This window comes from Falco punctatus (assembly GCF_963210335.1).
Source record: "Falco punctatus genome assembly, chromosome: 4".
Lineage (NCBI taxonomy): Eukaryota > Metazoa > Chordata > Aves > Falconiformes > Falconidae > Falco > Falco punctatus.
In genome coordinates this window covers 20,066,039-20,081,484 of record NC_137583.1, presented here as the reverse complement: position 1 = coordinate 20,081,484, position 15,446 = coordinate 20,066,039, and the positions used below count along the sequence as shown (strand labels likewise).

At 38.5% G+C, this 15,446-nt stretch overlaps 1 protein-coding gene across 3 annotated transcripts in view; it reads left to right on the top strand.

The window, feature by feature from the left end:
* SHQ1 (SHQ1, H/ACA ribonucleoprotein assembly factor) overlaps positions 1–15,037 on the top strand; it is a 51,482-nt gene extending 36,445 nt beyond the window's left edge. For all 3 annotated transcript variants that reach the window (XM_080382613.1, XM_080382615.1, XM_080382614.1), the window contains exon 12: positions 13,275–15,037. In XM_080382613.1, coding sequence (XP_080238739.1) covers positions 13,275–13,827 — 553 coding nt within the window. In that variant the 3' untranslated portion in view covers positions 13,828–15,037. The remainder of the gene's footprint in view (positions 1–13,274) is intronic.
* Positions 15,038–15,446: the final 409 nt, after the last annotated feature.

The following is a 15,446-nucleotide window of genomic DNA, read 5'->3' as shown; positions in this document are numbered from 1 at the left end:
AGCACTACTTTTGCTTACTGCTTTGAGTAATCATGCTGCATTAGGTTTGCTTCTCATTCACTTCTTGGTGGCCTGTAGTGGTGTATTAACTTTCAGATGTCCCAGCTGGTTTTCAAGCTTTAGCCAATAATGGGAGTGGCCACTTCAAATAGTCTCTTTGCAGGCTTTTTGAGGTTCGTTTTATGCATATCTCGGTTTACATACCACTAACAATAGGAGTTACTAATAATCTCAGTGGTTTAGGAAACATTGGAAAAGGGTGGGGGGTGGGGGGGTGGGAAAACAACCTGGGACAAGACAGAGGTTTTTTTATTGCTTTATGAAGTTAGTATCATCCATTGTTTTCAGTTTGTTTTAAGTACAGCCCAGTATCTTTCACAATCTGTAAGAAAATACACTATATGTCTTTTTAGACAAAAACTCTTTTGTGACTTTACATGTTATTAATTTTCTACCTTTATATAAATATGTATGTAGAGTATATATATATAAAAATATATATAAATATGTCAGTAGAGACTGACCCAGATTGGCAGTACTTGCTTACTTGAGCAACATGCACTTCATACAGTCAAGTATAAGACGGCATATGAACAATAAAAAATTGTAGATCATAGTTATAGATTGGAGAACATAAGACAATTGAGGGCAGCAGCTCCAGAAAAATACATTGGGTCATGTTTGAGGGCAGTTTGAACCTGAGCACCTATTTATCTCTGAGGAGGTAAGAGGGTGAGTACAACCTTCAGCTGAAGCAGCAGAGCAGTATCATTTAGAAAGAAGTGGCATGACCTTAAATGCATTTGTGAGGCACTGCCAAAACAGACTAATTGTAGTGTCTATTCAAAAATGTTGAGAAATGGAGAGAACTAGGAGGGGTAAAAAAACGTTCCATGAACGTGTATGTCTTAAGGACCTATGTTATGGCAAGAGACTGAATAAACTCAGTAGTTCATTGGTAAGAAAGTTAAAGGTTGATTTGGACTTACCTGCAAGTATGGTGGAACAGACATTTCATTTTTTAGCCATGGTGTAGTATAACAAAGAATGGCGAATAAAATTGATCTAGTTTGAACAGGGAACAGGAAAAATTCTGACAGCAGTAAGTTTTCACGTTTTCCTAGTGAAGAATAATTGAGTTGGCTCATTTGCTCTAGGTTCTTGAGTAGTTCTGTACTGTCTTATTTGTTTCCATCAAGATAGCATAGCTCAAAGAAGTACCTAGTGGTTCAAACACTAGTTATGGGTCTAGTGCAGAAAGTATTTGAGATTCTGTGCCATTTATTATGCTATAATTTTCCTTAAAACTTAGATAAGGGTTTGCCAATTTATCAAACAGGATGTTGACTGTTGGTGTCTGAGTTCTGTAGAGAACAGAGATTTATTTTTCACCCCAAGTCATCTGCTCTTGATCCTTAGATCACAGTTCTTTGCTTTAAAAATAGTAACTAATAATTTGCAAGCACATTGTCTCCTCTTTCACTGTTTTGATACATGTTTTTAATAGAATTTCTTTTTGTTTACTGTCATCTTGAGCTGCCATGCCTCTCATTAAATGTTGCATCTTATTTAAGGCCTAAGCTGTCACTTCAATTGTCTGTAAAGCAGTAGGTGTCCATAGAGCACTTTGTAAATAACAATACCTGAGTAGTGTAGTATATGGAGTTAAGAGGCTTAAAGCAAAACATTGCCCTGAAGGCTGAAAAAGGTGATAGACAGGTGGATATAATACCAGAAATTCCCCTTTATGTGTTTTAGCAAGCCTTGTAGAACATGGATTTTTAACAAGGGATTTAATCTCTCTTCCCAGCTGCTAGCTGCAGTTTCCTTTGTTTTTTCCTCTCCTTTTCTCAGTTGTTTTTTCTATTTATTCCATCACTTTTCTATAGCTCATATTCCTTCAGGCTGTGTCTGAATGCACCTTGCTGTGGGTAGAGAAGGCAAAGAAGAAAGCCATTTTTTTTCCCCTTCAGGCTACTGCTTTGATTTTCAAAACTTGTTGGGAGGCAGTTCCTATCTGCCTACAGAAGGGTCAGTGATCTGTGTCATGTCTTTTCAGTCAGCACATCTCAGCTGACTCGTCTTCTGTTTTGACTAGGGGAAGGATGAGCTTGTGTAGTTGTTGGCTTTCTAAGCAGGTGGAGTGTGCAGCTATGATCAAAGTGGGAAGCTGATCGGCAGGCTGATAATGTCTTTGTGTTTTGTTTCCAGCCTTGTCAGTAACTAGCTTGGTCTCTTCCACCTGCCCCTTGCAGTGATACCCTGTAAATCTTAAGACAGAACAGAGGTAGAATGAGACAAAAAAAGTAATACTGAGAGATGGTAATTTAGTCTGTGGCCTAACACCCACTCCCCACTATTCTCTGGGGGCTCTTTCTTGCAAGAACTGGGTAGTGTGGGCCAGCTACATGATGCTGCATGCATGGCCTGCAAGTTTTCTTGTCAGGGTCGGGGAGCCAGATCTGTAGCCAATTCAGTTGCATGTGATTGTGGTATTATTAACTTTTATTCATAAGAGGCATGATTGTGCTCTAGAGCATTTGATAATAGGTGCCCTACAAACACAGCAGGGTGTGTGTGGGAGAAGGTGGAAGCAGGTGCTTGAGTTTAGGTCCTTGCAAAAATTCTGCTTTTTGCAAGGAATTCACAATATACTCATATTGTGTGTCTTTTGATCTTTAGATGGTGTGAATTGAGAATGGACTGTGAATGGGAAGGCTACCAGCTGGTGGCTTCCCTCCCAAGTGTTAAGGGTGTTGGTCAGAAGCAACAGAGCAGTCAGAGTTAAAATTTTGTTGGACCTCACTAGGACTTAACCTTGTAAGGGATAGGATTAGGTTGCAGTACTGTGTTTGTAATTGTGCCTTTAAGCCTGCTCGTTGTCATTGTTCTTGTTACTTTTGTAATACATGACTTCACTAACATTATTATGACACTAAAATTCACATCTTCTGCACTGTATTCATTCTCATATTGTAACACAAATTATACAATTTGCAGTGTTAGGAGTGCTGTCTCCTGGATCACCAGCAGTGATGGTGAAAACCAGGTTCTAGGTAATGGCAATTAAGAAACTTGAGGGAAATGAGGCTAATGTAGAACAGTTGTCAGTGTTCCATTTCTGTAGTGTAGCTGATACTTCCTGTCACATCATAAAATCTGTTCCTTTCTTTGTATCTGTCTTGTGGTGTTATCTGTTCATCTTTCATTGTATTAATCATATATAACTTTGGAAGCTGTGCCATTGTTAGATGCGTGGACTGGTGGCAACTTAGTGAGCTATTTTGGCAACACTGAGCTGCTTCTAAGCTCAGCTAAAGTATTCTTAAAACATATAAATACTGCTCAGTTACTTTTTATAGTCCAATATTCTGTTTTCTCTTACAAATATTTTCATGGTATCATCTACATAAGTAAGCTGTACTTCATTTCTTTTATAATCCATTATATCTTTGGTGCCAACTTACAAAAAAGACCAAGTAATGAAAGTAAGATGTTACATTGGGAAGCTTCTTTTTTTAAAAAAAAAATTTTAAATGTGAAGTTCAGCTCATGCAGTGTTTAGATACATTATGAAAGAAGCACCGTGGAATTTCAGAACAAATATGGAGGGAAAGTCACTTGAAATACTCAGACTTATTAACATAAAAGAAATCACTTCAAGTGAAACTTGCTACATTTTATATTTGATTTATGGTTAACAAACATGAGTACCTGAAGCTATGTAGATAGCAATTAATGTTTACAAAACTACAAGTTGAATTGCAGTGTAAGTATGTCTGTCTTTGTTTCAGGTCATTACATGACCTTTGAAAGCCAGAATTTCAAGATGAAAGCATTTTATGTTCTCTTTACTCATTGGAGTCTTCCACATCACCCATTGTTCTATGCTGCAGGACTGCTTTGTCACCTGAAGTTAAGTGGTGGGTTCCTCATGTCAATAGCAGTCTCTTAGCACTGGATTTCTGCTCTTCTAATCCTGTTGATTGAAAGTTGCTTACAGGGAGATGTGTTTTCCAGGGGGGTCTTTTTGAACCCAGTGCTCCCTTTTTTTTAATAGCGTGATTTTCTTAAGTTAACATAAAGATTTGGTGTGCAGTGAATGCTTTTCCAGTCTCTGCTTTGTCCACAAGGGGCGGGGGTGGGGAAGATTCTGTAATCTTCCTACAAACCCAAGCCTTGTGCCCTAATGTCTTCATCATATCCTTTGACACCTCCACCAGGTAAGAAAGAGGCAGCATGTGCAGTAGCTGGTCCTAGCACTGATAACCTGGTTGATATGTGCATGCTGTGGCCTTCTACCAAGAGAATACATGATAGCTGTGTTCTGTTGGCTTTGAGGGTCATTATTTATATTTCTGCTTATTTTCATGAATGGCTCTTCAGTTTGATTGAAGCTGCCTGGGGTTTCCAGGAGTTGTTAGAACGGAAATAATTGGCAGTATGGACATGGACAGTGTAACTGTGTTAACCCAAGTTATTTAGGCTAAATATCAGAATCCATCCTCTTGAGAAATGGAATGAATTCTTACCTACAGTTGCATAAAATACCTTGAATAGACTGAGCACATTTTATTTTAGCAGCTGACTTTTCATAAGAAAGGGTAGAAATTAAACAGCCTTTAGTGCTGTGTTGTGGAGATGGCTTGTTCATTTCGTATGGAGACTGTTTAATCTAGGACTAAATTGTGTGAATAAATGTTGCACTATTTTTGTTGTTTGCACTCACCTGTCTGTCTTTTGCTGCAGATAATGTAGAAGATTAGTTTAGACCATTTTTTACCTGAGTCTTGAATAAAATGAACCCATTTCTCCTTCACTAACACATTAAATTCTTCTTTGTTCTTATATTATCTTCCTTAATCATTGATCAGAGCTAATGAGATTTTAATGGAGTTACTTGTTGGTTCTGCCTTTTACTATAAAAATGTATACTAAACTAAGCACCTGAAACTGTTGAATGGTGCTGTTTGTTTATCTCGCTGGCTGTTAATTGTACTATCTATTCTGTGATTCTTTCAGATCTCATAAGCTAGGTGGGGTTATGATGAGCTAACGGGTCATACAGGCTGAAAAGTGATTTAGTAAATGTTGCATATTCATCTTTCTGTTTAACTGATGCAGTAAGGAATTTTGTGCATTGAGGTGCCATTTTTGAAAAGCAATGTAAAATAGGTTTTGGACTTCTATGTTCATTAGAAACCTATGGTATTTTGTGTGCATGGCACAAAGATTATCTGTGATTTTCTGTGCCTTTTCTTTCTGTGAAAGTGTTGCCCTGTAATTTGGGTGCTGTGTGTATTTTCTATCCCACTTCATGCCTTAAATTTCACGGCAGTATTGTAATGCTTTGTTAAGTGTTAGCCATATTTCACTGTGGAGGATAGTTGTGTTCCCAGAGCTGGATGAAATAAAATCTATGTATAGTTTTCCCAAGCTTGTGGGGAATTAGGGTAAAGGCGTGTGTAAGGTACTTTGCAATAAAACCAGTGTAAAATTAGGTTTATTGTCATAGTCTGTAATACTACAACAGTGTGTACAGATAGCCAAAGTGGTTGTCACTACTTTTTAACTTTTATCAAGACTACGGCCTTTCTGCTATGAACTTCTTTCAGAACTTAATTTGGAGTATTTTTGTTCACTGATTCTGAGCTTGCTTTTTCAATACTACTTCACTATGGTTGGATATTATTGACTAGTGTATAACCTGAAGCACTCATTAGGAATAACTTTGAAAGTGAAATAAATAGTGAAATATGGCTTATTGTATAAAATGCATGCTGAAAGGTGTAACTGAGCCTTAGTCTTTTATCTCCACGCATATTCAGAGGCTCATATTCTTTTGTGACCCATGACTTTTAAAGAGTATTTTCAGCATATGGATGGTGTGCTTAGTGTGATGAGTTTCTTATTGCAGCTAAATGTCCATTTGTAAGTATTCTTTTCCTGAACTGGAAGACTTTTTTTTTTATCTAAGCTTATTGTTTGACCATTATGCTTTTTTGTGCATGCTGACTTTAGATGTTTCTACATCAATGAAGTCTGCTTTTACATTCAACACAATCACCATTATTGCATCTGTTTTACCAGTTGGGGTTGATCAAATTGAGACTTTCATGTCTCTATTAAAATCAAATTCTTTCAGTTCTGTATAGCAAGAATTCAATCATTATATTTTCTTTCTAGCTATATGAAGCTGTATGTCAAGTGTGAAGGGATGTTTGACTTTGTTAGTTGCCTTTCTGAAAGAAGCATGTTATGTTGTTTTAAAGCCCTGAAGTTTGTTACAGTAATTCAGGAGTATGTGTGTCTCCCTCACTTTGTCCTCTACCCCGGGTGTCAGAACATGCTGTTCCAGTGACTTACGGTGTGTTGCCTAGCAGGGTGAGTTCCATTATAAGTTTCAAGAGACTTTCCCTAAAGCCACCAGTTCGGTTATTCGGGCAGCTGTGCAGGACTAGATAGAAGCTGACATCTGAATTTTAGATTGAAGAACAATTTATTTTCTTAAGTATCTTTAAGAATAGTTGGATGCTTCATCAGTTGTGTCAGTCTTGTATGAGCTTACTTTCTTAGCTTTTGATACTATGTTTGGCTGTAACTTCTTGAGCCTTCTATTGCAAGAGAGCTTAAGCAGTAGACTTATTGCCATAGGGTTATTAACTGTCATCAAGATTGTGACAGAGTTCTTGTGGAAAGTAAATGTTGGCATTATTGAGGGCCTGAATATTGAAAAGTGTCTCTTCATACCCCTTCTGTCTGGACAGATAAGGCTTGGGCTGGAAGGCAGCAATATATGGAATCCAGCAAGAACCACTCTGGGCATGGGGAAAAAATAGGATGATCTGGAGAATCTGGCTCTTTTGCAGGTGCCCCTTTGTTCACCAGTGATAACCATGCTGAAATGTCAGTTACATCCTATTGCAGACTGTCCTCAAGCAGTCTTGTGGCAAGACGGGCAATGTCATTATCCCTTATAGTTTAACTGACATTTCAATGTCTTGCAGATAGTACACTTCCACATCCTCTGTATCTGAACTGCTGAGTCTGTACTTTGGGATGATATCTGGTGATGTCTGAGGTCATACTAACTCTAGAGTTGTCTTAATACTTGAAATTCCTCTGGCTAAAAGAGTAATTGTGGGAAATTGCAAGCAATGCTGCCAGGTATGTAACTTGGAGCACGTTTAAAGTGGTTATACTTTGGCTGGTTGTATTGCTTGTTGTCTCTTTTATCTAAGAAAGAGGGTGTCTATGAAGCTTTCAGAAGTCTGAGTTTTGCCAGGCCTTGCTGAGAAAGGTACTTTAAGGAGAAAGTGTCACTCTATATTTAAACTTGGTAGTTTCTCATACAATAAATGTATAAAATTAAGGCAGTTGGGAAATAACTTGTGATCCAGCAGACGGAAAGCCTTTTGCTTAATGCACCAGCTCTACTGTTAGATGGATCCTCTGTGTGCAGAGCTCCAGCTGAGTGGAGGTAAACTGAATAACTGACCTTTTTATATTTGTCAGCCCTGCTGACAGGCAGAGCATGCTGCTAGTTTGTATTTGAATGCATCTCAAGGAACTGTAGGCCTACCAGGGGATGGCTGCTTGGCAATGAGACAGGCACATTTTCATATTTGGTGGAACCTACAACACTGCAAAGGCACGTCTGCACTTGAAATATCTATTCTCTTTGAGACTTGTTTATCGTGCCTGTAAGGCTTAAAGATAATTAATGTAAAGTGTTTTACACTTAAAACAGGGCTTGTCAGCCCTGTAGAGCCACTGCTAGGCGTGGAGGACTGATTCCCACTGTAACTCAGTGCACAGGCCCTAACCACACTTGAACAATGTAATATAATGAGACTTTAGTTGGTTCCAAGATTGATTAGGTTCCAGCTTGGTTCCAAGACTAGCTAGGTCATTTTCAGACCTAAGGCTGGGAACTAAAGCTGTTGTCAATGCTTTTGATACGTGGGTTCCCATGCTTTGTTGCTTTTGTGTTGTACTGGGGCAAGAATAGCTCAGTCTGCCATGCCAGCATTTGGGCAATGTACACAGACTTGCTTGTCATGAAGCTAGGGGTAGATAAAATTCTGTAGCGTTTTGCCATGTTTTACACCCAGTTTACATTGCGTACTTCAGAAAAGTGGATGTTCGTATGCATCTGTGAAATGCAAAGCCAAACTTATGAGGCAGTAGAAATAATCCTTCAATTGTTTACAAAAGCTAAAGCAAGCTAAAGCGAAAGCTAAAGCTTGTGTCTGTACAAGAAAAGTCCCTTTTCTTTCCATAGTGAAATATTACTGACTCCTGTTCTGAAAGGTGGTGCTGCCGATTTGGCTATTTACTCCCTTGTTTACAAGTACTCTGCAGTTTTAGATAGGTAACTCCCATGCTGTGATGGAGTATGTGCTGTCACCCAGCCTACAGAATGAGGAGCAGAATGCTGATTTTCATATTTTCAAATTCCGAGTTAGTTGTTTGGGGTTTTTTTTAACATAACTAAGCTACTAAAGCAAGGGAATTAGATGTAAGACAAGTAAGTACCAGGCAGACAGAAAGGCTTGGCCCATTAACACTTTTTCTTTAAACCTCTTCCTTTTGTACTGCTATTTCTGACTGATGGGCATAATATACAGAGGCATAATTACTTAATTTTTTTTTTACATTGGGGAAGAATTAGATGATTTTGTGGTGGGATGTATCCCCTAAACCCTGCATTTATTTTTTTACTTTCTGCGACTACGCAGACTTTGGTTGTTCCTTCCAGCTTATGTTAAATCTTCCTTGGAAACAATAAAATCCCTAACGCCAGCCTTCTGTGATACCTTTTTCTCATAGCTCTGTGTTCTGGAGGCAACAGCTATTTTGATTCATCAGATCCTAGTGTTGTCTCCTTACTCCTTGGAACATAAGGTAGAACTGGAGTTTGTAGGAGCATTAGTCTAACTGGAGTAGTTGTGTCCTATTCTCCCACCCTGGCTGCTGCTTGTCAGCTCTGCAGTCAGTTCCCATCACAATAGCTTGTCTTCAGGCTGTCACAGGTGGGCTTTGCTGTAAACTTTTCCTGTTGCCATAATCCTCTCCTCTTCTCCTTGTTTCATCCATCTCTATTTGTTACATGTCCTTTGATTCTTTCTTCCTTTCACCTCAGTTTTACTGTCTCATAATCTGAGACCTATGGAACAAGTGGTTTTTTCTTTTTTCTAGCACATGGAGAAACTCCTGTGGCTAGACAAGGATTACAGTAGTTCTGTCTTGAAATTTTAATTCTAGACTATGTGGACAAGCCCTGAGATGCCTCTGTTGATATCTGTTCCTCAAAGCTATACATTAAACAAAACATGCATCTGATCAGTTTAACCTGTAATTAAACATTTTCCTTAAGCAACTGACATCTTGATAACTAATAATTATCGTGTGTAGCACCTTTAAAGCTTATTATGCATGTTTATGTAAGAACACTATTACCATAATAATAAGATATCATTACTGCAAATGTGCATACTGAATGAGCATGTCTTAAAGTAATCATGCGATTCCATTAATCGTACTTGAAAAATTAAAGTATTTGCTGTCTAATCTCTAAAACAGTACTCAAAAGATTTTGGAAACAGCAGGACCTGTTTACTGCAAGTCTCTAATACGTGATAGTTCATTTCTGGTGTCTCATTTTTGTTTCCTGAATTGTTTCTTACTTTTCAGCTTGGGAAATAATTTGCTCAGAGACCCATGGTATCCTGTTGAAAGCGTTTCCATGCTCTAAGATTTATGGTGTGTGCCTTTTTTCTTATCCAGGGAGTGCTGCCACCTTTTCTTAAGGCTGATGTGAAATGTGCTCCTGAAACTTGGTTCTCTCTGAAGTTAGGTAGTGGCCTTAAACAAGATGGACTGATAGCTAATTGCAGTTCTGTTAGTCTCTGGAAGAGACTAGATGACCAGAGTGAAAGTTAGGAAGAAACTCTTAGCCTACTAAGAACTCCTGAGTAACTGAAAAGAGACTTTTCCCACACTGTTTCAATAAAATACCTGATGTGACCAAGAACTTAAAAAAAAGTGAAATAATCTAGTTCTGTAATGATTTATTAGCTTCCTGTTGTGGTTGGCCTAAATAGGGCCTTTGGAGTATTGATAAAGCAGAGAGAAAGAAGGTTGTGCAGGTCTGCATGAAGCCTGTATCCCTTCCCCTTTCCTGAAACACGCCAAAACGTTCATGGGCTGTGTCCCTGTGTGTGGTGGTGGCAGTCACACTGCTCCATGGGACTGCTATGTGAGAGATGAAGGCAGGCAGTTGTAGAGGTTAAGAGGCTAGATGGGAATCCTTGGCCTCCTGCAGGCATTTACTTATCCAAGCAGTGTATCCATTTGTGCCATTACTGTTAGAAGGGAAGAGCAGGCTGTTCCATTCAATGGCTTTTTTCTGTAATCCTTTGTAATAATAAAAAGCCTGTCGTGTCTCAGTAGTTCTGTCAGAACTTTGGGGAAGAAGGGCTACATGTGAAACTTGAAGCCACGGTTGTTTTATGAAATCTGTTATTGTTATTATTTGGTAGGGTATTTTGATACCTCGGAAGGCATTGATCTGAATTTCAGATTAAGAATACCTTTTGCAGTTTTACAGTTGTCCAGTAGGATGGATGTTTGTAGCTGTCAGGCACCAACCTTTTCGTTCATTCCCTTTGAACTCTGATAAAAATGCATTTGTGTATAGAGTGATTGAACACTTGCTGCTTTAGAGGGGCCATTCTTTTATCTGTCAGTAGGACCACATCTAGCTTTAGAGAGGCCATTCTTTTATCTGTCAGTAGAACCCCATCTAATTTAGTAACGTAATGTGTGTTGAGTCAAATGAGTATATATCACTGTATTTTCTTCCTTAACACTTGGCATTAAGTGATTTAGAGCACAGTGAAATATTTATTAATGCCAACACATACATGATGCCATACATCTCCTTAATACTTGATTATGTGACATGTTTCTGTATCTAATGTGTTAACTGCATTGTAAGAGAAGAGTAAAAGAGGAGGAGAGGATTTTGAGGGAGTGATTTCAAGGACTGAGTATCTAGCAGGATAAACATGCATGAAAAATTGGAACAGCAGAAATGAGGAAAAGCAAAAAAATACATATAAGATTAGGAAACAAAGTAGCAGACGTGATGGAAGAGGTGTGAAGACAAACAGGACTTTCAAAATTGATTTTGCTATCTGTAATGGCAGTAGTAAAACAGGTAGGTGAGACTGAGGTAGCTGGAGCTGAAGATGTATCACTAGAGGAAGTTGTTGTGCCTACAGTTAGTTGCTCATGGCTGTCAATGAAATTAGAAGGACCTACATATAAAATGGCTTCAAAAGTGTTCTCTGTCACAAGGCACATTTAGCTTTGGGAGCTCATATTCTTGTGGACAGTCAGGCAATAGGACAGGAGAAAGTATTGTACCTTCATATTATTAACAGCTCTCACAGTGGAAGAGGGGGTACGTGCACACGTATGCATATGTATTGTTAGAAGGAGGGAAGGAGACTGTTTCAAAACCACTGTAAAATGCTTTCTGAAAGGGGTATAAACTCCTGTTGCTTCAGGTGTAAACTAGGTTCTCGCCAGTGTGTTCAGGAAGCAGATTTCCCTGCAAGCCAGTTCTTCTGTTACCACCTACCTGCAAGGCTTTGTGAACCTTTAGATATATCACTGAGCTTCTTTTTCTTTCTTTTTACCTATGGTGCCTGGAGAATGCTTTCTTTGTTCCCAGTTAGGTTGGCAATTTCTCAAATTCTCCATAACTTTACAAGAAAAAGTCAAGTTCTTGACAAAAAATAAAATGGAAATGCATCATCAAAAAGGAAAAAAGGGTAGTGTTAAGTAAGCAGCTTTTTAAAAATTGGTACCTGTGTTTATATTGGAGGCTGGCAGGATAACATGATTTAATTCTTCACTGTAGATTTAAAAATCCTGGAAATAGAAATTGTTCTCTGCTGCTTCAGTTACTTATGGGAAACTCTTATTTCTTAGTTAACCCATAGACTAAAAATCTAAGGAAGTTCAGTATGTTTTATTCCAAATTCAGCTTTTAAATGTTGTGCTGTCTCTGTAAAATGTGTAAGAAGCTGCATTGGATTTCCCTTCCCCCACTTTTAAATACAATTCCTTTAGGAGGAAAAAAAAATGGAAGCTTCTATGTTATACTGAGTAATTATGCCCCCTGGGAAATAGAATATAAAGATCTTTAAAATCATTCAACTGAGAGAACAAGCACTTTAACTTCTGCCTCGCAGGAGTCATGTATTACATTATCAGCTACTTGCTCCAGTGTCAGTGTGTCATGCCTTGCAGGTTAGCAGGTTTGGCAGAGGAAATGAAACCCAGTCAGTTTCTGCAGGATTTATATAGACCTGCTGTTGCAGGAAGTGGTGAAAAGTTGATTGATAGTCTGAGGCAAAACTCTAACAAACATACATCCTGTTTCTTGTTGTATTTTATACCCGTTTTCCCCTCTGCCCTCCCACCTCCATTTTAAGGTACTCTTACTTTCTGTTCTCTCTATTTATAAATCCATGATGCACTTTTTCTGGTAAAGCATGTGCTGACTTCAAAACGCTTGAGGAAATGGATATGGCTGTACCAACGATTTGAAGCTGACATATTGTGCTTGCTTTATTAGAGGCGTTTATCTAAATGGTCCTGATATTTCTGTTGAATTATATTTCAGCTGATTTACAAGTGAAAGGTAAAGCACATCTGCAGATGGGGCATTGAGTATCTCCTGCTGTCATGGGTGCACCAAGCTAGCTGTGAAAGGAGGAGAATGTATCACTGAGACAGACCTGATCAGCTATGTTCTGTTGGTTCATCTGCATTTAACACGCGTATCTGGAAGGGTAGTAAAACAGAATTATTTTGCTGCATTTAAACTTAATCTAGCAAGCCACATAGTGCAGAGTTCTCTGCTAGAGGCAGCAATCCTGAAAAGGTTTGTTCTGAAATCCATTTTCCCTTACTATGCACTGCTGAAACATCAAAGAAGCGGTATCTTTTCTGAAAGTGTCACCAAAGAGTTTCAGTGGGTTATTGTCTAGCCTTGTGGGATAAGTCACCCAAGATAATAGTAATTATGAATATTTGTGGGTGTCTTTCCCCCTGTAGCATCCACTTTTATAGTCATAACTGAAGAAGTTGTTTGCAAACCAAGTGAATAGTGGAAATGTTTAAGGTTTGTGTTCACATTATCAAATGGGAAAGTTCTATTTGGAAAGTTTAATAATATGTCTTGTTTTTTGTTGAAGGTCAAAAAAGTTGGCTATGCTCTCTGAATCCTTGCAGAAAACCACACTCACTAAGTCTCACATAGGATTTGAACTGGAAGAGCTGGAAGCAGCAGCAATACTAGTACAAGAAGAAGAGAATGCTTTAAAAGCTGCTGGCACAGTTTCCAAGCAACAGCTGCCTTCCTCTGAGTGGGAGACAAGTGACTCTGAAGAATCAAGCAGTACTTCATCATCTGAGACAGAAGGCTCTGATTCAGAGGAGCAAGAGTCCTCAACCAGTGGAGATGGGAAAATAAATTCTTTACAAGGCACGCTTCAAGAGGAGAGGACAGCTCCACTTATTGACTGTAATGGATTAAGGCAGGGCACAGACACTTCGATGTTTGAGGTTAGTGATGAAAAATCAAAGGTTTCTTTGCAATCTACATCTCTTCCTGGAAAACTGATAGGAGAATTAGAAAAGCAAATGCACACTGCAATTAGACTTTCAGAACAGCCTGAAGAATTGGCTAATGCAGGTTGCATTTTGCAGGAACAAGGAGAAAACTGTGTATCTGAACGTGACACATAATCAGGAGATGCTACTGGGGAGATTTCTTGGCGGTATTGTTAAAGACAAACCCGTTACTTTTTTGTTCATAGCATAACTGAAGATGAAGACTAAAGGACTATGTTAGAACATAGTATGACCCACTAGCAACACAGGTGATTGCTATAATGAGGTGTTCCCAAGGCTATCCTGAGCTGCAGAAAGAAGTTGATGGTTTTTCTTCTTTGGTGTGTTGACAGTTGGGAGGAAGAGATCCTGGAAAGATTTGAAATGACTATGATAGACATCTTCATAGTTAGATTTTTGTTTTTCTTCTCTGATCCGACAGTTTCAGGTTTAATCCCTGCATGTTGGGAATGTGTAATTTCAGTAAACTTCTGGAAACGGTTTTCATTAAGCTTAATAAGTTATAGCATTATTTTAGTTACCTTAAGCTTTTGGGATTTACTTGAAAAATATCCTCATTATGTCTGTGTAAACTGGTTTATGACATTTTGCTGCGTTTTTTCACATTTCAAAATGCTTTACTACAAAAAATGGTTATAGCTTAAAGTCTAAATAGTGCTGACAAATTATTTTTACTTTTTTTTACAAAATAAAGGAAATCTTTGTCTTCAGTACAAGATGGAAAGGTTATAGCTTATATTTCTAGAAGATAGAATGGCTATAATATATTTTTGCAGTTCTTATGTAAGTTTCACTAATTTTGTTCATTCTTTTGTGCTGTTTTTGAAATGTTTCCACACGTGGACACTGCTGTTGCTCTTTAAAGAACAGAAATCCTAATTAACTCTCATTTCTTTCTCCGTGGCTCTTAATGTTGCCACAGTAATGTTAACCAAAATGAAGAAACAACATGGTACAGCAGTCTCAAGTATAGGACTGAAAGCAAACCTGTGCTGTCTAGACCTGGCTTTATTACTAGTCTGTGACATAGCTTTGGCCAACTTGTTTGCTCCTTTTTGTCTTTATAAGGTTAAAATAATCCAGTTGGTATGTTTTGTGCTAATTTGTTACCTATAGATTTTTGAAACCAGCTGGCTACTGCAAGTTATTTGCTGCTATTCAATCTCTGCAAAAGGATTTGGGAGGGAGACAAGATGGGACATGGACCACCAGGTTTGGTTCAACAGTCTGGCAAAACAGGAACACCTAATTCATGCCTCTGGAGGAACAAGCTGTTGATTACTGTTAAACGTGTTTACTATTAAAAAGTGTATAAAAATCCTGACCTTAAAGACTTATTCTTCACTGACATTACACCCTGCTGGAAACCAGCAGGCTATCTCTGTTCCTGCACCGACTCCTGGTCGGTGAGAACCACAACCCTGATCTGCCAATATTTTTTATGTTCTTAAATACCTACCCGTTGCTTAATCAGTCTCTGTTCCATTCCCCAGGGGAGGAACCTTTCCTATCTTGTGTGTCAGTAAGCACTTATTCTTCTAAATGCTAGCAATAAAACCTACACTGTAGCTGCAACTACGCAGCACATGTCAGAGAGGGGGGGAAAATGCACTTAAACCAAACCAACCAATCAAAAAAACGCACACAAACCTAACACTTCTCCCACTCTCCCCAAATTACAGGTATGAACTCTGAAACTTCCTTCAGCTGAACATGAGCTGGAGAAAGCTGTA